Source organism: Lynx rufus, unplaced genomic scaffold, assembly GCF_022079265.1.
Source record: "Lynx rufus isolate CCGP_SWC_20201006 ecotype Redwood Valley unplaced genomic scaffold, mLynRuf1.p SCAF_1, whole genome shotgun sequence".
NCBI classification, from domain to species: Eukaryota; Metazoa; Chordata; class Mammalia; order Carnivora; family Felidae; genus Lynx; species Lynx rufus.
The window spans coordinates 173,185,155-173,211,508 of NW_025814823.1; the positions used below are offsets into that span (position 1 = coordinate 173,185,155).

Here is a 26,354-nt window from a genome sequence, read left to right on the forward strand (position 1 = left end):
GACAGCTTCTTTAAATAAAGGAGCAACCAACAAGGGATCCCCACCTCCCCTCTGATCTGTAACAGCGGTCATTAATTCATATGTCTAGAGGGGCCAGAGTTACTATAAATTAGTGGCCAGAGGGGAGGCTAGCTCAGCACAGGAAAGCTTTTGTGGGGCCTCATGGGCCTAGTGTGGTTGGATCTTCAGATTTTCCTGAAAAACTAGAAATTTGGATTTCTAATATGAATTTAAGTCTCTCAGTTTAAAAATATTGAGGGGATTGGGGCGCCTGGGTGGCTCAGTCGGTTGAGCATCTGACTTCGGCTCAGGTCATGATCTCACAGCTCCTGAGTTCGAGTCCCGCAAAGGGCTCTGTGCTGACAGCTCAAAGCCTGGAGCCTGCTTCGGATTCTGTGTCTCCCTCTCTCTCTGCCCCTAACCCACTCGCATTGTCTCTCTCAAAAATAAATAAACGTTAAAAAATATATTGAGGGGCACCTGGGTGGCTCAACTGGTTAAGTGTCCGACTTCAGGTCAGGTCATTATCTCATGGTTGGTGAGTTGGAGCCCCGCATCAGGCTCTGTGCTTATGGCTCAGAGCCTGGAGCCTGCTTTAGATTCTGTGTGTGTCTCTCTCTCTGCCCCTCCTCTGCTCACGCTCTGCCTCTGTCTCTCAAAAATAAATGTTAAAAAAAAATTTTTTTTAATAAAAAGTAGATAAAAATATTGAGCGGCACCTGGGTGGCTCAGCTGGTTGGGTGTCGGTCGCTTGATTTTGGCTTAGGTCATGATCCCAGGGTCATAGAGCCCCCCCAGTAGGGCTCCACTCTGGGTGTGGAGGCTGCTTAAGATTCTCTCTTGCTCCCTGCCCCTCCCCGACTCAATTCTCTCCCTCTCCCCCCCCCAAACCCCCACAAAACCCAAACCAAACCAAAAATATCGATATTTGAATCATGTATTGAAATAGCATGAGCAGGTAAAACAGAGCCCTATCCGGCTGTAGGCCAGCAGTTTTTGACCTCTTTCCCACAGTCAGCTTTCCTCAACCTTTAAGGGCTGCTGCTTCCAGCTGCAGCAGATGGGCACTAACATGGTTTGGATCCAGATGGGTCCCAACTAACACTGGGGTCCCGGACAGGATTTCGGTCTGCTCCTACTGCGTAAACTCGATTGGGTATTAGGAGCTGGGACTGTGTACACCCTCTATTTTTCTGAAGGCGGGATGCTGGGGAGCGGTGGGGCCACAGACGGCTAAAGAAAACTAGCTAGGGCCATCCAGTGAGTCCGAGGGAGCACAGGAGTTGGAGTTCAGGCCTCCGCCTTCAATTCTGAGAAACGTTAGTCCAGACTCGATCACCGGCAGGTTGACAGGATCGTTGTAGTCTTCGTCTCTCCAGCCTGCGCGAAAGACCCAAAAAACTACAAGTCCCAGCACGCCTCGCTTCGCAGAGGACCCTCGCTCTTCCCCTGACTCAAACCATCCCTCTGTTCCTCGTTGGCTCACAAGCTTAACGTGCTGTTCAATGATTGGTTGCAGCTCTTGTCGCGCATAAGAACCCATTGCCGAAGCTGGCCGACAGGTTCCTCGCAGCCGTTAAGGAGATGTAACAGCACTCGACCAGGCTGGGGGAGCTGGTTGGTAAATAAAGCCGCCTTCCCTCCGGCTGCGAGGCCTTGCTTTTTTAACTTCCCGGTGACACTAGGTTTGGAGGGTTTCCGGCCGGAGGCCATTAGATGGCACACCCGGAAGGCGGAAGTCCCAGGGCGGAAGTGGCCGAGAGGAACGGAGAATGGCGGCGGAAGGCTGGTTTTGGCGCTGGGGCTGGGGCCGGCGGTGCCGGGGGAGGCCTGGGCTTCCCGGCCCTGGCCCTGGCCCCACTACACCTCTACTTCTTTTTCTGTTGCTGGGGCCGGTTGTTGCAGATATAACTGACGGCAACAGTGAACACCTCAAGCGGGAGCATTCGCTTATCAAGCCCTACCAAGGTGAGGCCTGGGGCGGGAATGGGTGCTGGGTGAGTGCGAGGCTGGACAGGGTTGGACAAGGGAGTTCCTTTCTCCTGAGCAAAGCAGCTTTGTGGGTTTCCTGTCTTTGGCAAGGCCAGTCCTGGAATGGCTTCTTACGCACCTGTCTCTGTCCGTCTCTGCCCACAGGGGTCGGTTCCAGCTCCATGCCCCTCTGGGATTTCCAAGGCAGCACTATACTCACGAGCCAGTACGTGCGTTTGACCCCTGATGAGCGCAGCAAAGAGGGCTCTATCTGGAACCACCAGGTGAGTGGCTCCCAGGAGGTTAGGCATACCCTTAAGTAAGCCACTACTCCCAGTCTCTGCAGCACCCAGACCTGAGCTTAGTTCGAAGGTTTGCTTGGCACCTTTCTCTCCCGCCCAGGTCTTCCTCATCTTGGTAACGCTCATCAGTGGTGACATTAACAGGTAATGACTATTGAAGCTACGACGTGTCAGGAACTGCACCTGACACTTTCCACCTTTCTCATTTAGTTTCTTCAAAAGCCTTGTGAAGTAAGTGATGTTATTTCCATTTTACTGACTACGCTGAGGCTTAGAGTTGAAAGTGCCTTTCTCAAAGTCACTTAGCTAGTAAGCACGGAACTCTCCGGCTGTCTGAATTGAACCCTCAACAGTGGGATAAATGGAATGAACATCTTTATTGGGTGGTTTCTGTGTGTTAGGCACTGGCCTTATGATGCCTTATTGTATTTAATTCTCAAACAGGCTGTTTGAAATAGTTGGCTATTGTGGCTTTATGCAGAGCTAACACAGCGAATGGTATAAACGTTTAAATTCTGATCTGTCTGATATCTAAGCCCAGCAATTCACTTGCTACACTTGACCCCCTACCCCTGTACGGTGGAGGAATCCCTTAGAAATACTTGCAGACTCCATCCATTTCCCCAGTGTTTCATTGATGATCTTGTCATCAGTGGTATAGAGGAGCTGGACTTGTAGGCAGTTTTAATTTCTGTGACTTTTGCTTTAGAGGTTAGGGAACCTCGAGTGTCACTAGCATGTCATACATAACTAGTGGCCAAGATAAGTCGCTACACAGACTCCACACTGAGGAGGTCGAGGTCAGGAAAGGGGTGAAAGGGGAATAATTTTGGGCTGGGTCACAGCTTGGGGCAGATGCTGCCCCTGCCTACCTGATTCCAACTCTTCCCATGGCTTAAGCTGTTGGCCATTGTCCTAGTTTTCTCCACCCTGTTCTTTGGTCCATTCTGAGTGGCTTCCTCATTAAGTTCTGGGAGACTACGCCGTCCTTGTGTTGCCTCATCTGCCTGTCTCTTCCACTCCTCCTCTCCTTTGCTAGGGACATCTGGTTTACTTTCTTCAGCTTTCACTCTGATCCTCAGAGCCTGGGGTCTCTCATCAAGGGATAAACAAGCATTATGTCTATACAGTCTGGCCCCTGGTGCCTGGTGTCTCCATTCATTCTAGTAATTTTGTTCCAGCCTCTCTGGCTGCTTTCTTGCCTCAGGATCTTTGCACTTGTTGTTCTCTCTGTCTGGGCACATTGCCTTCTGGCTCTTCATGCCTGCCTGGTTCTTTCTCATCTGGTGTGTCTCAGCTTGAGTGCCACCCACTCAGTATTTCATTAACTACTTTATCTCCCCAAGTCACATTCTGTCACATTATTCTGTCTTAGGGCTTCCAGATAATTTTAAAAAATTATACTGTAGTGTTACATTTTTTATGGAAGTGAGTTCAGTATAGCATTAAATTTTTTATTTTTTAAGGAAGGTACAAATAGGACTAGAACTATTAGAAATTGGTTCAGCTACAGGTAACTTAATTATGGTTGTATATATAACTATTGGTTGGCATTGTCAGTGGTGTGGCAATGTCACAGGGCTGAGAGGATTCTATACTACATCAGATTTTTAGTCTGGAATGTAACTATTCTTCCCCCACATCCCTATTCAGTTCTAGGGCCTTTCCTATTTGGCCCTGCAGATATTCTTAAAAGGTTGGAATGTTTCCTGTAAATCTTGAAAGAAATTGCTTGGAAGTCTTAGAATTTTCTGCCTAGTGCTTCCCAAGAACCACCTCTTCCTTTACTGGGCTGGAGAGCTGGTTTCTGGACTTTTCTTTGTTACGTGCCCCCACCTGGGAGAGGGACTGAATTAGCAAACACTCCTAAGCACCTGCTGTTCTCTGAGCAAAGAGAAAAACACAGCTGTGCTGTTTCAGTGGCGAGGTCCAGACCATGGAGTGGCCCCAAGGTGAAGTCTCAAGACTGACTGGAGCACAGGACATAGGGGGATGCCCAAGGGGCTGATTGGGCCCCATCTTGAGGAGCCTTGTGTGGAGGCTGCAGAGGTGGTGGTTGACCTTTTTTGGCTGATGTACTGTCTGAAAGTATATATCCTCTTGTGCTTTTTAAAAGTTCATATCCCGGGGCGCCTGGGTGGCGCAGTCGGTTAAGCGTCCGACTTCAGCCAGGTCACGATCTCGCGGTCCGTGAGTTCGAGCCCCGCGTCGGGCTCTGTGCTGACTGCTCAGAGCCTGGAGCCTGTTTCCGATTCTGTGTCTCCCTCTCTCTCTGCCCCTCCCCCGTTCATGCTCTGTCTCTCTCTGTCCCAAAAATAAATAAACGTTGAAAAAAAAATTAAAATAAAAGTTCATATCCCAAATTATTGTAAGTTTGAATATTTGCAAAGGATGTAGTTTCTAGCATATGTAAATATTGCCATTTTAAAATAAAGCTGTTTGGTACTCTTCAGTATGTTCAGTGGAATCTAAATGTTTCAATTGTGTTTTAAACACTGTGAATCAGCCTGAATTATACATCAGTTTTTTAATTCAATGTGTGTTTTCATCTCATCCCACACAATTTTATCCTATGCCATGTATTTAATGCTTGAAAATTTCTTCTTGATTAGCTTGTTCTATTCTCTGTAACTAAAATAAGCATAATAATTTAAACCTTTTAACTTTGGGGGCACCTGGGTGGCTCATTCGGTTGAGCATCTGACTCTTTGTTTCAGCTCAGGCCTTGATCCTAGGGTTTTGGGATCCAGTGCTGCGTCGGGCTCGTTGTAGAGCATGCGGCCTGCTTAAGATTCTCTCTCTCTTTCTCCCTGCCCCTCTCCTCCATTCTCTCTCTCTCTCTAAAATAAAAATAAATTAGAAAAAAATTAACATTTTAACTTTGTTGGGACCTTGAAACTAAGTTTTAATATGGGGGGGTGTTACAATTATTATTGATACACAGTTGGTCAAAATAAATTCATTACACAATTTTGAGATAATTATTGTAAAAGTAAAAATTTATTGAAATGCATCTCAATAAGCTGTTGTCCCCCCAGTCCCTGTCTGGATGGGTATTGTCAGAATGAGACAGGCCTCAGCACCACTTCTACTTTGTGTTTTTATAGATGTGAATGCTGAGAATCTGTGTTTACTTAAATAGTAGATGGAGATATAGCAGGGACACTCAATATTTTAAACTTCTGTTGGTTTATAAACTCAAAGTCATGTAGTGATCTTTCATCAAAATGATGATGTATCAGTTAACTATTGGATTAGCTCTGCCTTCCACTAGTTGCAAGGACGTGGAAACCACTAAGTGTAAAATGCTCTATGATTGCCACATGATTCTGATTTAATTGGCTCGGGGGAGGGTCAGGGCATTAAGATTTCTGAGCTCCCCAGCTGGCTCAGCTGTGCAGCTAGGGTGGAAAACCACGGCTGTCGAGTCCTCCTTCCAAAATCAGCTTCTAAGTCCGTTCCAGCTGGTACTTCACCTGCACCTGCTTAAAATCCTTCAGAGGCTTTATATTGTCTCTATTTTGGTATTTCCCTCCACTGATCTACAGTCTTCAATCTGCCACGTGCAAAGACTTTCTAAGGCCCAGATAGTCCTGTAGGAATCAGTTTCCAGGTTTCAACTTCTGTGTGTACTCTTTCCTGAAACTCCTCTCCCTGTGAACATACCAGGGGCAGGAGGGTAGGTGTTCCTTTCTCATATCCCTGTTCTCAGTTGCCCTTCTGCTTGGAGGCACACCTTGCACCAGCTTGGGGTCTCAGCTCAGTGCATTGTTCTCAGGTACAGAAAACTCCTGGGCACCAAAGAGACCGTTTGGAATCTGGTTTTGGGCTAACTTTTGTGGAGGTGAGATATTTAAAAAATTTTTTTCAAATATATAAGGGCTTTTCTAGTTATTAGAAAATTAAGTTGTTGTTAATATCTAGTTTGGTTTCACCATGGTCAAGGAATGCTATCTGTTATTTCATTTCTTGGAGGTCTGTTGAGTCTTGCAAATGGTCTGGTTTCTGGAAAATTTTCTGTGTGTGTCTGCAAAGAATGTGGATTCTCAGGTCGTTGAGTACGGTGTGCTGTTTGGTCCTTAGTTAAATTTACTGATTGGGTTCAAATATCTGTATTCTTCCTGATGTTTTTGCTTGTTTTTATCGATTACTAAGAGAGGTATGTTAAAATTTCTCTGTGGATTTGTTTTTACTTTTGTAATTCCGTTAGTTTCTGCTTTACAGATTTTTGAGGCCAAAATTTTCCTGGTAAAGGGAATCTGTTATTAAGAAATGTTTTTGGGGGCGCCTGGGTGGCTCAGTCGTTGAGCGTCCGACTTCGGCTCAGGTCACGATCTCGCGGTCCGTGAGTTCGAGCCCCGCGTCAGGCTCTGGGCTGATGGCTCAGAGCCTGGAGCCTGCTTCCGATTCTGTGTCTCCCTCTCTCTCTGCCCCTCCCCCGTTCATGCTCTGTCTCTCTCTGTCTTAAAAATAAATAAATGTTAAAAAAAAATGTTTTTGTTACTAAAATGTCCCTTTTTAAATTTTGTTATTGATATAGCTACACAAGCTTGCTTTCGGTTAGTGTTTGCATGCTGTATCTTTTCCTGTCCTTTTCCTTTTTTCCATTTCTTTATGACTTAGAGTTATTTTCTTGTTAACTCCATGTAATTAGTCTTTTGAGGGGTTGTTGGTTTATTTTTGTGGTAAAATACACGTAACACCATTTACCATTTTAACCTTTTTTCCCCCACTTTTACATCATTTAATTTATGAAACCGTTCTCTTCAGTAGGATGCTCCTTGGCATTTAAACGGTGTTTAAAAATGTAATGGTGAGGTGCCTGGGTGGCTTAGTCAGTTGAGTGTCTGATCTTGGCTCAGGTGGGGATCTCCTGGCTCGTGGGTTTGAGCCCTGCATTAGGCTGTCTGCTGTCAATGCAGAGCCCACTTAGGATCCTCTGTCTCCCTCTTTCTGCCCCTCCCCTTCTCATGTGTGGACTCGCGCGGGTGCTCGCTCTCTCTCTCTCTCACAAAAATAAACATTAAAAGGAATATAATGGCTATCTATAAAAAATTAATTTGATTATCGTATTTATGTAGCTGCACGTGTAAAAGAAAATTGGGGAAACATTTTTTATTACGGTAAATGTCCATACCATAAAATTTACCATCTTAACCATTTTAAGTGTCCAGTTCAGTGGCAGTTCATTCACCTTGTTGTGCAACCATCACTGCTGTCCATCTCCAGAATTTTCCTATCTTCCCAGACTGAAACTCTGTACTCATTCAACAGTGACTCTCCATTTCCTGCTCCCCAGAGCCCCTGGTAACCAATATTCTTCTTTCTGTCTGAATTTTACTCTTTTAGGGACCTCATTTAATGAAATCCTAGAGTATTTGTCTGTGTTTGGCTTACTAATTTATAATTTAGCATAATGTCTTCAGAGTTTGTCCATGTTGTAGCCTGTGTCAGTACTTCATTCCTTTTATGGCTGAGCAATATTCTTCTGTGTGTGTACACATTTTGTTAATTCATGTATTTGTTGATGAACACTTGGGTTGTTTCCACCTTTTGGCTATTGTGAATAATGCTGTCAAGAACACGGGTGTGTATGAGTGTCTGAGTCCTTGCTTTTTTTTTTTTTCCTCCCCACCTAGGAAGTGGAATCGCTGGGTCCTATGGTAATTCTATATTCAACTTTTTGAGGACAATCAAACTGTTTTCCACAGTAGCTACACCATTTTACATTCCCACCAGCAGTGTGTAAAGGTTCCAGTTTCTCCACATCCTTGCCAACACTTTTTCTGTGTTTTTTTTTTTGTTTGTTTGTTTTTGTTTTTTTTTATGATAGTCATCTATCCTAATGAGTGTGAGGGGATATCTTGTAGTTTTGATTTGCATTTCTCTAATAACTAATGACGTTGAGCATTCTTTCATGTGCTTATTTGCTGTTTATCTTCTTTTTGGAAAAATGTCAAGTCTTTTGTTCATTTTTAAAAATTTTTTTTTTTTTTGGGGCGCCTGGGTGGCGCATTCGGTTGAGTGTCCGACTTCAGCTCAGGTCACGATCTCACGGTCTGTGAGTTCGAGCCCCGCGTCAGGCTCTGGGCTGATGGCCCGGAGCCTGGAGCCTGTTTCTGATTCTGTGTCTCCCTCTCTCTCTGCTCCTCCCCCAAATTAAAAAAAAAAAAATAAAAAATTTTTTTTTTTAACGTTTATTTATTTTTGAGACAGAGAGAGACAGAGCATGAACGGGGGAGGAGCAGAGAGAGAGGAAGACACAGAATCGGAAGCAGGCTCCAGGCTCCGGGCCATCAGCCCAGAGCCTGACGCGGGGCTCGAACTCACAGACCGTGAGATCGTGACCTGAGCTGAAGTCGGACACTCAACCGACTGAGCCACCCAGGTGCCCCTCTTTTGTTCATTTTTAAATTGTGTTTTTAACTTTAGGAGTTCTCTATATTCTGGAGACATTAATCCCTTCCCAGTTACATGATTTGGAAATATTCCATTTCGTGGTTGTCTTTTTTTTTTTTTTTTTTTTAATTTTTTTTTTTTCAACATTTATTTATTTTTGGGACAGAGAGAGACAGAGCATGAACAGGGGAGGGGCAGAGAGAGGGAGACACAGAATTGGAAACAGGCTCCAGGCTCTGAGCCATCAGCCCAGAGCCTGACGCGGGGCTCGAACTCACGGACCGCGAGATCGTGACCTGGCTGAAGTCGGACGCTTAACCGACTGCGCCACCCAGGCGCCCCTCGTGGTTGTCTTTTTATTATCTTGATGTTTTTGATGTGCAAGAATTTTTGTTGTTGTTGTTTGTTTATTTTTGAGAGAGAGGAAGAAAGTGTGAGCAGGAGAGGGCAGAGAGAGGGAGACAGGATTCTAAGTGGGCTTTGCGTTGAAGCAGAGAGCCTGATGCAGGACTTGAACTCTTAACTGTGAAATCATGACCTGAGCCAGTCAGATGCTTAACCGACTGAGCCACACAGGTGCCCCAAGAATTTTTAATTTTGATGCAATTCACTTTATTTTGTTGTTGTCGTCTGTGCTTTCGTGTCCTATCCAAGAAATCTTGCTAAATCCAGTGTTGTGAAGATTTTCCCTGTGTTTTCTTCTAAGAGGTTTATGGTTTTAGCTCTTGAGTTTAAGGCTTTTACCCTTTATTTAGTTTTAAAATTAAACTTTTTGAGATAATTGTAAATTTACATGCAGTTGTAAGAAATAATACAGGGAGACCTTATGTACCCTTATCAGAATGTAGTTCACATTTAGTAAAATTACTGATGTGTTTTGCTTTAATCCACCTTCCTATTATTTTTATTTAAAAAATTAAAACAATTTTAAGTTATTATTTTTTTATTATTTACTTTCTATTTGTACTGCTCATTCTCTGTTCATTTTTCTCTCTGGTCTTCTTTTGAGTTGGTTAATTTTTGTTCCATTTTTACTCTTCTGCTAGCTCGAAAGTTCTTTGCTTGCTTCCCAATTCTTCAGTGATTACTCGAGTTTAAAACACAGCCATATTTTACCAAAGTCTAACGATAATGTGTACCTTCTTCCTGGACAATGCAAGGCTCTTAGAATACTTTAACTTTATTTACCCCATTGTTATTTATTTTAATTCTATTTTAAAACATTGTTTCACGCAAATATTTATTTAGATTTTTACCCTCCTATTTATTGGGGTTTTTTTGTTCTTTGTTCCTTCCTGAATCTCTGACTTTACATCTGGATAATTTTCTTTCTCTCTGATGAATGAAAGACAGTTTTAATGTTTTTGTTTATCTAAAAACGACTCTTTTTGGGGGCGTCTGGGTGACTCAGTTGGTTAAGTGTCCAACTTTGGCTCAGGTCATGGTCTCGTGGTTTGTGAATTTGAGCCCTGCCAGCAAGGAGCCTGCTTGGGATTCATATGTTTTTCCTCCCTCCCTCTCTCTCTTTCTTTCCCCCCCACCCCTGCTTGCACTCTCCCTCTCTCAGATAAATAAACTAAAATAAATAAATAAAAATGTCTTTTTTTAAAAAGTCTTTTTTATCTGAAAATGTTTTAATTTTATCTTCATTCTTGAAGGATGCATTTGCTAAGCATAGAATCCTGTGTTCATTTTATTATTTAAAAATTTAAAAATATTTATTCATTTTTGAGAGACAGTGCAAGTGGGGCAGGGGCAGAGAGAGAGGGAGACACAGAATCTGAAGCGGGCCCCAGGCTCTGAGCTGTCAGCACAGAGCTCGACACAGGGCTTGAACTCACAAAACTGTGAGATCATGACCTGAGCCAAAGTCAGATACTTAACCATCTGAGCCCCTTATTCACTTATTTCTAAAAATGTTTATTTGAGAGAGAGGGGTGGGGGGAAGAGTGCACGCAGAGAGAGAGGGAGAGAGAATCCCAAGCAGGCTGCATGTTGCCAGCTCAGAGCCCCATGTGGAGCTCAATCCCATGAACCATAAGATCATAACCTAAGCTGAAATGAAGAGTCGGATGCTTAACTGACTCCCTCCCTTCCTTTTTGTGCCTAGGTGTGGTTTTCTTTTTTTTTTTTTTTAAGTTTATTTATTTTTTAGAGAAGGGAGAGAATGTGCAAGCAGGAGAGGGGCAGAGAGAAAGAAGGAGAGAGAGAGAATTCTAAGTAGTCTCCACACTGTCAGTGCAGACCCAGTGTGGGGCTCAAACCCACGGACCATGAGATCATGACCGGAGCGGAAGTCAGTTGCTTAACTGACTAAGCCACCCAGGTGCCCCTGGTTTTCTTTTTGTCTTCTTTGGTTTGTAAGATTTAAGATTTGTGGTGAAATGTCTGTGAATCAGTTTTAGTAAGTGCTTGGACATCTCTTTAAATATTCCTTTGCCCTGTTCTCTCACTTCTCATTCTGAAACTCCAGTTTATGTATCTTAGAGTTTTTCACTCTCTCTTACAATTTTGTATCTACCATTCATTCTCTCTGCTTCATCCTACATATTTTTTTTTTTTTAACCTCTCTGGCCTTGAGATCACAGATTCTCTCTTCATCTGTTTTTAATCTACCTGTCCATTACATTGTTAATTTCAGTTACTGTGTTTTTTTAGTTCTAGGACTGTTTTTTTTTTTTTTTTTTAGTAGTGTGATTTTTTTTTTTTCTCCTTTTTTTCCCCAGTTATTTTTAGGACACCTGGGTGACTCAGTTAAAGTGTCTCATTCTTGGTTTTAGCTCAGGTCATGATCTCATGGTTCATGAGATCAAGCCTTGCATTGTGCACTGGTGGCATGGAGCCTGCTTGGGATTCTGTCTCCTCTCTCAGACCCTTCCCTGCTTGTTCTCTCTCTCTCTCTCCCCCTCCCCCCCCATCAAAATAAATATTAAAAATATATATATAAAGTTTCTTTTATTTTTTGAAATTCTCCATCTTATATTTATCCCCTTGATTATAGTAAACTAGTTATTTGAAAGTCCAGTATCTGGAATTCCCATCAGCCTGTTTTCTCCCTCTTTTCTGGCCTTGTTGATAACTTGTCTTTTTATGTGCTTGGTTGTTTATTGTATGCCAGATACTGTATTTGTAATATTGCTTGTTGAAAGATTTGAGGCCTGGGTGAGTCACTTTAATGTACTTTTCAGGGATTGAGAGGGCTCAAGCTGAGCTACTGCCCCTGGGAGGGCCTTTCCTCATTCACTCTTGTTTTTGGGTTGCTGTCTTTGCGGTTCCAGCCCAAAGCAAGCTTGGTTCACCAGGCCTTCCACTCTCTCAGTAGGCCTTGGGGCAGAGTCTTAGTCCATCTATCTGTCTCCTCACCTCTCAGTTGTCCCCTGTAGAATCTGCAGATTCCCCAGAGCCACAACTGGCCAAGAGCTGGGAAGGCTAAGATTTCACACTACTTGCAAGCTGTTGTTAGGTGTCCACCAGCTCTGCATTCTTAGGGGCCGGAGCTGGGTCTCATCACCTTGGTTTTTGATGCCCACAGCTGACTGAAACTGTACACTGATGAATCAGTGAATGCACAAGCCACATCACCCATGGTGGGATGTAAAGTTTCTCAGTTTTTTATTTTAATTTTTTTAAACATCTTTTAAAATTAAGTGAGCTTTATGCCCAGCGATCCCGAGATTAAGAGTCCTGTGCTCTACTAACTGAGCCAGCCAGGTCCCCTTAAAGTTTTTTGTTTTTGATCTTTTATTTTTGATTTTTTGAATTATGTTCATTATACAAAATTCAAACATAGAAAGTAAACATTTCTTGTAGTTCCCCTACCAAAGTCAGCTATCGTTAATATTGGTTCATGTTCTTTTAGTTTTTTTCTCTATATATACTAATATTTATTAAAAATTTTTTTAATGTTTTTATTTTTGAGACAGAGAGAGACAGAGCATGAGGGGGGGGGGGGTGCAGAGAGAGAGGGAGACACAGAATCTGAAGCAGGCTCCAGGCTCTGAGCTATCAGCACAGAGCCTGACATAGGGCTCGAACTCACGGACTGTGAGATCATGACCTGAGCTGAAGTCGGGCACTCAACTGACTGAGCCACCCAGGCACTCCTACGAATTTTTTTTAAAAGCACTTTTGCAACTTACTTTCTTTCGCTTAGTATCTTTGGTATCTTCAGGTGTAAAGGCTTATGGATCTGTCTTGAGTCTGTTAAAAAACCCACAGCAACCAGATTGACCCCCAGAAGATGGGAGTATCAATAATCCCATTGATTGAGAACATGTGTTTCTTTCCATCCTCATCTGCACTGGTATTAATGATCTCTTTAATAGTTGCCAATTGGATAAGTCAACAACATCTTGTTCTAGTTTGCCTTTCTGATGGGCCTTTATTTTAATTTTTTTAAATGTTTATTTTAGAGAGTGTGTGCACAGAGTAGGGAAAGAGAAAGAGGGAGACACAGAATCTGAAGCATGATCCAGGTTCTGAGCTGTCAGCACAGAGCCTGATGTGGGACTTGAACTCAAGAATCGCAAGATCATGACCTGAGCTGAAGTCAGACACTTAACTGACTGAGCCACCCAGGCGCCCCCTGGGCCTTTGTTTAAATACTTGCTCATGTACCCAACTGCAGACTTCCTCCAAGTGGGTTCCTGTTAAAGTATTTGTCAACACCTTAGTTTTCATGAGGAACTTTCTAGTGGATGAGGCCAGGCTGTTTCCCTTATTGTGGACAGTGTCCAGCTCTGCACCTGATGTTCCTGAATGCCTGGGTGTATCTGCCTTCTTTCGTATCACAGTTGTCCAGAGACCCCAGAACATGACCTTTCCAGCCCCCCAGCCCTGGCACTGTCATCACACTGAAGTTCGGCTGGGCCTGCAAGAGGCAGGAGGTATGCTGGCCAAGAACTTGGGGTTTGGAGTCATCCAGAAGGTTGGTTAGAAGGGAAAGACAGTGGGGATGGAAGACCAGAAAAGAATTGCTGCACTTTGTGTTAAAGGCGTGAAGGCCATGGGAGATATATGACACAATACAAGTTTCTAAGATCTGAATGTGAGTCAAGACCATCCATACCTGCTGTGGACAAGTTATTTTGTCTCTGAATGGGTTTTCTTTTTGTAAAATATGTGGCTCCAATAGGGTTAGTTCGAGAAGATTTTGGGGCAGGAGCGGTGGAGATGGAAAGGAAACAGGGCTGATGGGTTTGGCTGGTGTTGAGGAAGGTGAATCAGTGTGAGAACCTGTGGCCAGGCTCAAGAGAAGACTGGGCCAGAGTGGGCAGAGTCTGGGCCTCAGACAGCTTGGGACACTGTGTGACCTCCCTCCTTCCCACCTGGGAGGCCCAGCACCCCCCTCTCTTCCTGCTGAGAATGCTGAGGTGGTCTGTTGGTCAGTGGCACTTGTGACCCTGCTACCTGCCCCTTTTTCGAGGAGTGTCCAGTCTCTGCGGAGGAGATGGGCCTGTATGCGTCACCTCTGTTTGGCAGGAAGGCCCAGGGAGCTCTGAAGTAGCTCTCTCTGCTTTCTCTCCAGCCTTGCTTCCTCAAGGACTGGGAGATGCATGTCCACTTCAAAGTCCACGGTGCAGGGAAGAAGAATCTCCATGGAGATGGCATTGCCTTGTGGTATACCCGGGACCGCCTTGTGCCAGGTAGGGAGGTGCTTGTATAGGTGGGGGCATTCTGCCCAGGTTAGGGCACTGGAGCTCCTCTTTGAGGAAACCTGGGACCTCGAGTCTGCTCTAGGGAGTGTCCCTTTGCGAAGAGGGATAGCTGGATCCTGCAGCTCAACTCTAAACCCCATTGTGGCCTGGTGTTGTACACCAGCTAAGAATGGATTTTACCTTTCTACTGTTTTTTTTTTTTTATTTTTTATTTTTATTTTTTTTATTTTTTTAAAAAAATTTTTTTTTTTCAACGTTTATTTATTTTTTTGGGACAGAGAGAGACAGAGCATGAACGGGGGAGGGGCAGAGAGAGAGGGAGACACAGAATCGGAAACAGGCTCCAGGCTCTGAGCCATCAGCCCAGAGCCCGACACGGGGCTCGAACTCACGGACCGCGAGATCGTGACCTGGCTGAAGTCGGACGCTTAACCGACTGCGCCACCCAGGCGCCCCTCTACTGTTTTTAAAAAAGCAAAAACAAGGAAGACTGTGACTGAGGCCATATGTGGCTGCAAAGCCTAATGTTTCCTGTCTGGCCTTTGACAGAAAGTTGCTGACCCTTGGGCAGAGGATGGGGTTTCCTTTCTTCTGTAGGAGTCCTTTCTGCCCCCTTGTCACCTGACATGTCAGAGCACATGTCCAGGTACTGACCCCTCAACAGTTAACGGTTTCAAGCTTTGAGTCCTCTCTGCTGTACCCCTATACCTCCTCCTGCCTTAGAGATCCCTTCTCTTTCCTGGGTGAATGACCACAAATCAGCCTCCCTTTTCCCCCACCCATACTGGCAATACTTTGTCCTTCAGGTACCCAGGGGACAACTCCAATATCTCCCATTACAAAAGCATCTCCTTCTAATTCCAGGGCCTGTGTTTGGAAGCAAAGACAACTTCCATGGCCTAGCCATCTTCTTGGACACATATCCCAATGATGAGACCACAGAGGTATGCCTCTGCTCTCTCCCTCAGACAGGACAGGAAGGACTGGGCAGTTGGCTGGGGGGTGGGAACCAAGACTTCTCTCTGGTCTCAGCACAAAAGGGGCCTCCAGGGATCAGGGTGGCGGGCTACCCCAGTGCCTCCCACAGGATGGGCTGGCCATAGAGTAACTGGTGTCTCGGTCTCAGCGTGTGTTCCCGTACATCTCGGTGATGGTGAACAATGGCTCCCTGTCCTACGACCATAGCAAGGATGGCCGCTGGACTGAGCTGGCAGGCTGCACGGCTGACTTCCGCAACCGCGATCATGATACCTTCCTGGCTGTTCGCTACTCCCGTGGCCGTCTGACGGTGAGCAGGCAGGATGGGGGCCGGTTATGCCTGTGCCAGTTCCGTAGAGGCTTAAGTTGATGGGCGGGCTTGGACCTGGCACGTACTTGACTTGCTGGCTGGCTGCAGGTGATGACCGACCTAGAGGACAAGAACGAGTGGAAGAATTGCATCGACATCACGGGAGTGCGCCTGCCCACTGGCTACTACTTTGGAGCCTCGGCTGGCACCGGAGACCTGTCTGGTGAGCATCTGGGCTGAGGGAGGCATTAAGTCTCAGTCTTGACCTTCCCTGGTCTGTCGGGAGCTCGTGACATAGTTGATAGCTTTCCTTCTTAAACTTCTTTCCTTTGGTTCCACACACACCTGGGTTTCTTCCTCTACTTTCTAGCATCTGGGAATGTTGTCACACTTGGGGCTTTATTCCGTGAGCACTCCCTCAGCAGTCTTCCCCTCTGCAGCTAGGGGGCTGAGTATGCTACAGGGTCCCACATTTCCATCACCAGCCCAGACCTTTCCAGACCTGTGTCACCCAACAGCCTGCTCAGCATCTCTGCCTGGATACCCAACAGGCATTTCAGCCTTCACCTGCCAATAGCTGAAGCCCACATCTTGCCACCAAGACATAAATGGCACTTCTGTTACTCTAGTTGCTCAGTCCAAGAAGACTTGGTGCCACTGTGGTCTCTATTTTTTCTCTCACACGCCACCTCTCATCCTTTGGTGAGTCTTGCTAGGTTTGTCTTCTCAGGGCAACAGACTACTTTTCCTCTCTTACTACTTGGCAGGTCCAGGCCATCATCTTCACTCGCTTGGACAACTGCAGGAGCCTCCCATGTGGTCCCCTCCTTCCACACCAGTTCCCCAACAGTCTCTCCCAGTTCAGTCAGAGCGATTCCGTTAAAGCTCAAATGAGGTCTTGCCACTCTTCTCGTCTTCTGCAGAGTCAAGGCCCCTGTCTGTCCCAGTAGCGGTTGCTGGGCCCTGTGTGCCATGCCTCCCCTACCGCATCAGCCGTGACTCATGGCTTCCTGCTCCTTTACATCACTCTCAGCTCTTCTTCAGATACACCAGCGCCCTCCTGCTTTAGCCTTTTTACCTGTGCCTCATTCTTACCTCCTTCAGGTCTTACTCAGATGTCACTTCCTCACTGGGGCCTTCCCTGATTCCTACATACCCCCGTCTCCTATGCACTCCTTACCACCTTTCTTGGCTTTATTTTTCTTCATTGCATTTAACCATCTTGGAATCTACCATGTAATTTATTTCATTTTCTAGGTATGCTTAACTGAATTGTAAGCTTCATAAAGTCAGGGCTCTTATCTTCTTTGGCCCACAGTGTGTCTGTATGCATTGGGATGCTGCTAGCCTATGCAAGCCTCGCTGGGCCACCAGGCCTGGGTGACACTTTATAGTGACCCTTGGCCATGGTCCTCAGAAGGCATCAGGGTCCTCAGAGGGCTGGCACCAAGCCCAGGGTCAGCTCTTGCTGACCAGAAGTGGGAAGCAACGTATAGGACCAGACAGAGGGCTTATTTATCCTCAGGATAGACGTTTCTGAGAGCTTCCCCTTCACCCTTGAAATGTCGAGGTTCCTAGAGAGTCCGTTGCTTTGGGGTTTTAAAGTTTTTAGTGTGGATAGTCCAATAAGTCCCTTTGCCCCTGTTACCCAGCTTCAGGTAATCATTACTTGCTCGTTGATTACTTGGTAATTAGTTACCAGCTGGATGTCAGTCTTGTGTCATAGTCCTTCAACTCAGGTTATCTGGAATTTCATTGGGTAGTACATCAGCATATGTCAGGAGAAGGTTCTGGAAACAAAGCCAGATCTGTGGCAGGTGGATGCTCTCTAAGGCTATTTGGAGAGGCCCAATAAAGAGTGTTGGAAATTGACTATCTACACAGTAGTGCCTGACCATTAATCAGAGAGTTGGGAATGCCGGCCTCTGCAGCAGGCGTCTCATGGGGAGTCACATGATGTAGTGGTCTCTTTTCCCTTTTAATTCTTTTTTTGTTTATTCTGGGAGAGAGAGTACACGCACAGGGGAGAGGCAGAGAGAGAGAGGGAGACAGGGGATCTGAAGCAGGCTCTGCGCTGACAGCAGAGAGTGCAATGCAGGGCTCAAACTCACAAACCATGAGATCATGACCTGAGCTGAAGTCGGACGCTTAACTGACGGAGCCACCCAGGCGCCCCTCTTTTCCCTTTTATACATCTGAGACCATTGGGAATTTGAGAGTTGAAGGGATTTCCCCACGTTCACACCTAGGAAGGGCAGAGCTTGGGTGGAAACTCTGGTCGAACTTCAGAGTCAGGACTTGTCCCTGCGCCTCCGGGGCTGTGTGTGCTGGGCTCTGAGATACCACTTGGCTCTGCCTGACCCAGTTGCCAGGTCCTTGCTCTTTAGGCTGTCCCTTTTCCGGTTTCCACGGAGTTCCTCTTGAAATGAGGCTTTTCCTCAGGTTCCAGTAGGTTAGCTGAACTGATGCTGGAATCAAGGGACCAGGACCCCTGTCTTGGCTCTGATTGCACCTCCCCATCTCACAAATGGGGTGGTCACTTAACTGTCAAGCAGAAGTTATCTTCTGCCCATACCTGAGCCTGTCTCTAGTGTTTTCTGGGACAATCACTGCCCAGGTATTAAAGCCTCACCCTCAGCTGGTTGCTGAGTCGTTCATCTGCATTATGAACTTGGGTCTCTCATGGGAGCACCTGGCAGCTGCCTGCCTGCCCCTCGGGAAGATCAGACTTCTCAATTGGCTGTAGAATAACATGCAGGTCCTTTTCTGGTACATACTATCTGCTGGGCAATCTGTCTCTGCTTTGTGTGTACTTTCTCATTTTCTTGCCATGATTACCAGGCAAGATGGAGATTATAACCTGGATTTACAAACAAGGAAACTGCCTCAGGACTTAGACCCAGGTGATTTTGACTGTAAAATCCATGCTTTTTTTCTGTCCTGCCTCCTCCCAGGTTTGTTATTGTTGAGTTCTAGAGGTATTCTAGCTCCTGGAATACCTACTAGGGGCAGCTGGGGGTCACTGGGAAGAAAAAAGACCCCTCACTAGGCAGGAGCAGAATTCTCCCTGGGGGACCTCGCCACTCTGAGGGACTGGAGCAGCAGCTTCTCTCTGGGGAAGGCCATGGGCCCTAAGGCAGTCTCCATGCTCCTTCTAAGCTAACTCTTGATCCTACAGACAATCATGACATCATCTCCATGAAACTGTTCCAGCTGATGGTAGAACATACGCCTGATGAAGAGAACATTGACTGGACCAAGATTGAGCCCAGTGTCAATTTCCTCAAGTCACCCAAAGGTATGTATGCAAGGCCCGCCTGGGCCTGGGTGGCCTGGTATGGGGTTGCAGTGGGTATGGCTTGGCTGAGTGTGTATGGTCCATTTGCTCTTGCTTGGTCCAGTTGTGATTGTGGCTTGGGGTCTTGAATCAGCAGCCAGTGCTAATGAGTAGATTTGTGAGCACCTGGTGCCTATTTCGGCTAGTGCTTAGTGCGGGGTTAATGGCCAGTAAAGCCAGAGGGGCCAGTTTGTTGGTATAGGTGGCATGCAGGGCATTCTGATACAACATGTGTGTGGTCTCAGTGAATGGCCTGGGAAGTAGGTGCTGCCACTAGCCAGGGCAACTGGTCCTCCAGGTTTCCTCAGCTAGAAAGAAGTAAAGACAAGAATCAACTTTGAGTTTTTGCAAAGCCCCAAAGCCTGGACTCTTTCCATGGTGCTAATTAGCCACCAGTCTCTCCTCACAGAGCAAGAGTTCTGGTTGAAGTGAAACTCCTATGTGTGTAGACATCCAAGAACCCTGAAGTTTGCCTATGGGCCAGGATGGGGGCACTGAGGAGCCTCTCAGCCTAGCCCAAGGTCACCATGTAGAGTGTGAGCCAGAGTGGAACCCAGCACTTAATGTGACCTCTCACTTTTTTAAGATTCACATTGCTTACAAATATCTCAGGGGCTAAACAAATCCTGCCGTGTACCCACTGTTTTTGCAACCTTTGATTGGAGGGTTTCTGGCTGAGGGCTTTCAGAGAATTCCTCTGCTCTGACCTACCCAGCAACCCAATAAGGTTGGCCAGGCAGGGCTTAACTCATTTGCAGACCTGTTGATCCATTTGCTCCTTTAGCAGATGGTTCCAGAGCTTTCATTCACTGCCTAGCCATGGGCTAGGTGCCGTCCTAGGGCTTAGTCTAGTGACTGAGGCAGAGAAGGGGGCAGAGGAAAAGAGAGGCTGGTGGTGAGACCACGTCAGCAGGCCTGCCCTGGTTAGGTTGTGTGGGAAAGGATGACGTAGCTTGGCTCCTGCCTGGCATTCCAGGCCTCCTCCACAGTGAGGAGTGGAGGGCTAGGGCTGTGGCTCCGGAGGGAGGCCGAGTGGCAGGAATAGGGCCGAGGCTGCACAGGGCAGGAGGACTTGAGTCCAGATTCCTGTCCCTTCACCCACAGACTAGTGAACTTGACAAAGTCTGTTCCTGCTCTCAGCCTTCTCTAAAAGTGAGATTATGAGCTCCCCATCCCAGGGTAGTTGGGATTCCAGGAGAATATCTCATGTGTCAGGGCCTTGTTTCTGGTAGAATTCTTGATGTTAGCAAGCAGAGAAGTGGTGTGGCTGGAGAAGAAGGACAGGGGATGGAGGGCCTGGGAGATTCCCCCACTAGGGACCATGGAATACATCCAGGTGTAAGTCAGGGCCGCTTTCGGCCAGGGCTGTGTCTCTCTAGGTCAGGATCTTGGACCACTGACTGCATGGGGCCAGGGTGGGGCTTGTGAATGCAGGTCTTGGGCTTGCCTTGTGCTGACTCAGGCTCTCCTGGGGAGGCCAGGAATTCGGTTTTCACCAGCCCCTTTCAGAGAAGACACCTGAGGCCTTGCTCCCTGGGAACCTCAGTCCCAGTGGGATTATTCCTGTGTCTATTCCCCCGCCCCTCTCTGGTATAGCTGTGAGCAGGACACAGGGCTGGCTGCGGCCTATTGCTCTGCTCAGTCCTGTTGGACTCCCTGTCTCCCGGGAGCCCACCTGACCTCTCTCTCCACTTTACCACTTCAGCTCCCCCTCTCTTCTCCCCCAGACAATGTGGATGACCCGACGGGAAACTTCCGCAGCGGGCCCCTGACGGGGTGGCGGGTGTTCCTGCTGCTGCTATGTGCGCTCCTGGGCATCATCGTGTGCGCCGTGGTGGGGGCCGTAGTGTTTCAGAAGCGGCAGGAGCGGAACAAGCGATTCTACTGAGCGGCCGGCGCTCTGCTCTGGGGAAGGCCTGGTTTTGGGCCCCGGCACTAATGTGAACTTTTTTTTACTGAGATTGTAAAAGAAAAACAAGACGACCTTATTTCTTAACCGTTTCAAAGAAATAATTAAAGTATTTTCGTACATTTTGCTTCTTGCCCAGCAGGGATAAGCTGCAGGGCTGGGGAATAGGGTTTGGCATCCCACACCTGGGGCAGAGGTCCTCACCCATCTCAGGAGCAGGGAGGAGTCTGTGCCTGGAGCTGGGCCCTGGCAGGTGGCTCTTGAACACTGGAGGGCCCTCCAACCACCTTGTGGTGGGTGTCTGATGATGCAAGCAGTGATTTTGTTCTGTGCGGTGTGTGTTGGTGGAAAAGGAGGCTGACTGGGGAACCTGGGCCTTTCTGGTCACCCTCGGAGCTTCTTCCCAAGGCAGAGCCTCGAGTGAGGCTGGAGGAGCAATTTGGTGGGGCTCAGAGTGTGACCGTTTGCTAAATAAAGTGAAATAACCAACCTCAGCTGTGTGACTGTCCTAAGGGGCTTGCTTTTCTTTTCCTTCAAGTAACTTCCAGGTGGCCAGTGCTTTACAGCTCTCAGCCTCCTCCCCTCGGCCTTGCCACACAGCCCCAGGAGGCAAGTGCTGTGCTCCCTCTTCCCAGATGGGGAAGCACAGCTCTGGGAGGTCAAGCGAAACTTGCCCAGTGTCACATAGCAAATGAGGTCATGGGGATGGGGCCTTGTGCCATCTTCCACGTTCTCTGAGCCTCTCACTCTGGGCAGGGGAAGATGTAGGGTACCACACAGAGGGTGGGACCTAAGTGCAAGTGAACTCTAGGGAACTCGGGCTAAGGGGGGCTTCAGGAAGATCTGGAAGGGATTTGTGGGTACAGAAGGACAGGCTGGGGTCGGTAAAGGTATTCCCTTTGGGGTGCCTCGAGGGGAGAAAGATGGCACAGGGAGTGGAAGAAAGCCGGCAGCTAAAAGGAAAGTACCATCATCTGGCAGCTTTCTTGGGTCTGTCTGTCCTGGCCATGGCCTGCCTCTGCTCTCCAGACTGTTCTTCGGTGCTCCTGACCCCGCCATGGAACAGTGTGTCCCCATCCATTCCGGAGCCATCAGCATCTTGCACTTTTTTTTTTTTTTTATGTTTTATTTATTTTTGAGAGAGAGAGAGAGAGCTTGAGCGGGGGAGGGGTAGAGAGCGAGGAAGACACAGAATCCAAAACAGACTCCTGGCTCTGAGCTGTCAGCACAGAGCCCAATGCGGGGCTCGAACTCACGGACTGTGAGATCATGACCTGTGCCGAAGTCGGACGCCCAACCAACTGAGCCACCCAGGTGCCCCCAGCATCTTCCACTTAAATGACATTTGAGTCTCCATCTTTTAAAAAAAAAAAAATTTTTTTTTTATGTTTATTTGGGGGAGGGGCAGAGAGAGAGGGAGACACAGAAGCCGAAACAGACTCCTGTCTCTGAACTGTCAGCACAGGGCCTGACGCAGGGTTCGAACCCACAGACTGTGAGACCATGACTTGAGCAGAAGTTGGATGCTCAACCATCTGAGCCACCCAGGCGCCCCAACTCTCCATTTTAAAAACAGAGCAACCTGTCTCCCTGTTGTAACCAGGCTTCTTATAATTAACATTCTTGATGAGATTCTTATAAAAAGTGGATAGAAGTAGATGTGGTAAAGAGTAAGAACATATATTCCTGTCAGTCTTTCACCCTCACTCCCCTGAGCTCTTCATTGATCTACTGTTCTTGGTCTCTTATCCCTCTCGATGTGTCCTGTGTCCACATAGGACCCGTCTTTTGGCAGGTGAGATGTCAAGAGATTGTTTATAAATTCACAGTGACAGAGAATTCTGAGCTGTGTTTTCTTCTCATGGGGCTGGGAGCCTGTTCATGAAGCTGTAAGAGAAAACATGATCTTCCTTATTGAAATATTTTATTGAGCACTTTCCCCAGAACAATTTCTTTACTTGAAAAGTAGCTAACTTTGAGTGCTTACTATATCCCAGGCGTGGTTCTGAGCAGTTGACACGTATTAACTCATTTCTCTCCACAACACTTAACCCACTTGGACATCAAAAATCTGCTAGGCTGGGTGGCTCCTGACTCACTGAGCATCTTCTTCCTTGGCGAGTGCCGTGTCTGTACTGACATGAATGACTGAGGCCTGGAATCTGGAACTCTCTGTGGCTGCTACAACCACCATAATCTGCACTACACTCGCCATATTTGGCCTTTAATTTTGGCCCTATCTTGGCCTTCCCCGAATTCCTGAATTATTAGGCAAATTGGCATCCTGTCCTGTATGGCTCTTGCCTTTGGCTGCATGTTGGAGACATCTGGAGAATGAAACTCAGTCCTCTGTGCTCTACAGTTTGGGTTTAAGAAGTAGGTGGGGTGTGGGCAGGGGCAGTTTGAAAACAACCACGTTGGGTGGTTCAGATGAGCATATAGGCTTGAGAAGTGGCAGGTGTAGACTAGTGATTTGAAGGCTGATCTTGAAGTGGTCCTGGTCTGTTCTTGGCGGTCAGCGGCTTGTTTGCATCCCTTTCAAAGTTCAAACCTGGAGGTGCTTTCCTAGAAGGTTAGATTTGTGTTCTCACATCTGCTTTTTCATATATGTGGGTTCATGCTACTGTAATCTACATTTTTGCCACATGCATTTATTATTTTTAAATGTTTATTTTTGAGGGGGGTGAGGGGCAGGAAAGGGGGCCAGAGGATCCAAGTCAGACTCCACCCTGACAGCAGCTTCAGCACAGTGAGCCCACTGTGGGGCTCGAACTCATAAACTACAATCATGACCCAAGCCAAAGTCGGATGCTCAACCGACTGAGCCACCTAGGTGCCCTGTCACGTGAGTTTAAAAACAGTTATTTCATCATATAGAAGTTAGATATAAATGTATATCACTGCACCTGTTGTACAGCATGAGAAATGAAACATGGCTGATGCATTTGCACCCTTCTTTGTCCCCTGCCCAAAATAGGTGCCCCCCCTCTTGGAGGTAATTGCTGCGGATTCTGATTTTTTTATGTTTCTTTCTTTCTTTAATGTTAAATTTATTTTTGAGAGAGAGAGTGCAAGTGGGGAAGGGACAGTGAGAGAGGGGGACAGAGGATCTGAAGCTGACAGCAGTGAGCCCAATATGGGGCTTGAACTCATGAACCGTGAGATCATGACCTGAGCTGAAGTCCAATGCTCAACCAACTGAGCCACCCAGGTGCCCCTGATTTTGTTTTATGTTTCTTAAAAATGTTACTGTAGAGGTATGTATCCCTAAACGCATAGTAATGTTTTGCATTCTAAAAAATTACAAATGGTACACAGACGTATTCCTCAGCTCTTAAAATTCAGCACTGTTTGTGAATCTTTGCATTAGATGTAGCTCAAGATGTGGCATGAGTGGACTCCAGTTTCTCCATTTGGCCACTGCTGGATGTTTGGATGGTTTCCAGGTTTTTGCTCTTAAGATGCTGCTCTAAATGTTCTGGAGCCCATCTCCATCCATGCACAAGTGTGAGGAACTGCCGGGTTGTAACTTACTTGTGTAACTTATGTACGTTCCAGTCTTACTGGTTGTCAGATTGGTCTTGTGGATTGTATTCATTCTGCTCCCACCTTGGTGACTGAGATTCCCCCTGCCCATTTCTTAGCACTTGATATTATCAATGTTTACTTATTGATGATCTGATAGGTATAAAAGTTTTAATTTGCATTTCTCAGCTAATCAGGTTGAGGATTTTTGTATCCTCAAGGATCCGTCCATGGTGGTGTAATTTTTTTGCCCCTTACCTTTTTCTTGTGGTTACATGCCCATTCTCATGGGATCTTCAGGTATGTGCTTTTGCGGATTACCTCTCAGCATGTGTGTCTTTTGATTTTCTAATGTCATATGATTTACTGTCTATATTTTAATGTCAATTACTAATCTTTTCCAAATATTTTTCCCCCAAAAGTCTGAAAATTTTGTTCAGACTTAGTTTATAATCTCCATGAAATTGACTTTTGTGTGGAGTATGATGTAGGGATCTGGTTTTCCCACTATGTATAGCCAGTTGTCAAAACATTTCCTGACATTCATTCTTCCACACAAGCCACAGCGCTGCTGAATCAAGTGCTCCAGACACCGCTCCCTCGTCTTCCTCCTGTTTCATGGCTGGAAGGCCAGATGTTTAGCTAAATTCTCCAGCTTCTTAGCTAGGGTGGCTCTGTGAGAGCTGTGCCTGCCGAGGGGACTCTCGGTAAAAAGCGCCAGATGGCAGCTGGCGTGGCTGTTTGCCCATCCTCTTCCTGCTGGACAGTGGGGGTGACCCCCAGAGGTGCAAAAGCCCCCTGTGACCATGGGGGCAGTAGTGAGCACCAGAGCTGGGTGGAGCATGTGTCCTCAGGACATCCAGGGCTGCCGCAGCCCTGGACTGCTGGGCTTTTATGTAAAATAAATAAATTTGTATTTGCTCAAACTACCATGAGTCATGTTTTCTGTTATTTGAGACTAAGAATAGCCCTCTTCCCTGCCGTGTATATGTCAAGTTTTCTAACCTGTAGGGGTCTTCTCTGCAGGTAATATTGACGTGCCCACTCAATGCCACACACTGTTGTAGGCCCTGGGAAACGACAGCAAAAGGAACTACAGTCCCCCATGGAACTTACAGTCTGGTGGGGAAATCAGGTGAAATAAATATTTATAGTATAAAGTAAGTTTAAAGTATGTAGTAAGTATAACGTATGCCATGTTAGTACTTACATTTGTTTCTTGTAGCTGCTGTAACTGTGTACCACAGACTGGTGGCTTTAAATGACAGAAGTTTATTGTCTCACAGTCTGGAGGCTGGAAGTCTGAAATCAAGGTGCTTGCAGGGCCATGTTTCCTCTGATGGCTCTAAGGGAGAATCCATCCTTACCTCTTCCTAAATTCTGGAGATTCTCTGTAATACTTGGCATTCTTTGGCTTGTAGACCTGTCACTCTTGTCTTTGACAACATCATTGCATGGCAGTCTTCACATCGTCTTCCTTCTGTCTCCAAATTTCCCCTTTTTGTTAGCACACCAGTCACATTGGATAAGCCATCCCTGTGACCTCATCTGAACTTGATCTACGTAGAGCCTCTTTCCAAATATAGTCATTTTCTGAGTTACTGGGGTGAGGACTCAGCATAGCTTTTTGGAGGAACACAACTCAACCTGCAACAATGATTAAGGGGAACAAAATTAGGGAAAACGGATATAGGGAGTCAGATGAAGATGGAGAAAGACCTGCATTTGACTAACAATCTATGGGAAACGGAATGAAAATTCATTGAGCTTAAGATTTGTGTATCTTTCCATATATAATATTTCTTTCTTTTTATGTTTATTTTTGAGAGAGCGAAGACAGCCATCAGGGGAGGGGCAGAGAGAGAGGGAGACACAGAATCCAAAGCAGACCCTGGGGTCCACACACTGTCAGCACAGAGCCGGATGCGGGGCTCGAACTCAGGAACCGTGAGATCATGACCTGAGT

At 46.5% G+C, this 26,354-nt stretch overlaps 1 protein-coding gene across 2 annotated transcripts; it reads left to right on the forward strand.

Annotated features, from left to right (window-relative positions):
* Window positions 1-1,575: 1,575 nt before the first annotated feature.
* Window positions 1,576-25,523, forward strand: LMAN2 (lectin, mannose binding 2). Of its 2 annotated transcripts, none has more exons than XM_047090583.1 (8): window positions 1,576-1,968; window positions 2,137-2,255; window positions 14,200-14,317; window positions 15,194-15,273; window positions 15,456-15,617; window positions 15,726-15,840; window positions 18,796-18,915; window positions 25,415-25,523. In XM_047090583.1, the coding sequence occupies exons 1-8, from the start codon at window positions 1,773-1,775 to the stop codon at window positions 25,453-25,455; spliced, it is 951 nt and encodes a 316-aa protein (XP_046946539.1). In that variant the 5' UTR covers window positions 1,576-1,772; the 3' UTR covers window positions 25,456-25,523. The 2 variants fall into 2 exon arrangements, with proteins under 2 accessions (XP_046946539.1, XP_046946529.1); XM_047090573.1 differs by lacking the exon at window positions 25,415-25,523 and adding an exon at window positions 20,682-21,357 and having other exon boundaries at window positions 1,579-1,968.
* Window positions 25,524-26,354: the final 831 nt, after the last annotated feature.

Bases quoted from the DNA above. Each gene is read 5' to 3' on its own strand.
- LMAN2 (XM_047090573.1), top strand. From the start codon at position 1,773: ATGGCGGCGGAAGGCTGGTTTTGGCGCTGGGGCTGGGGCCGGCGGTGC. The intron at 2,256-14,199 runs GTGAGTGGCTCC...CTTTCTCTCCAG, and splicing joins GCTCTATCTGGAACCACCAG to CCTTGCTTCCTCAAGGACTG. The intron at 14,318-15,193 runs GTAGGGAGGTGC...TTCTAATTCCAG, and splicing joins CCGGGACCGCCTTGTGCCAG to GGCCTGTGTTTGGAAGCAAA.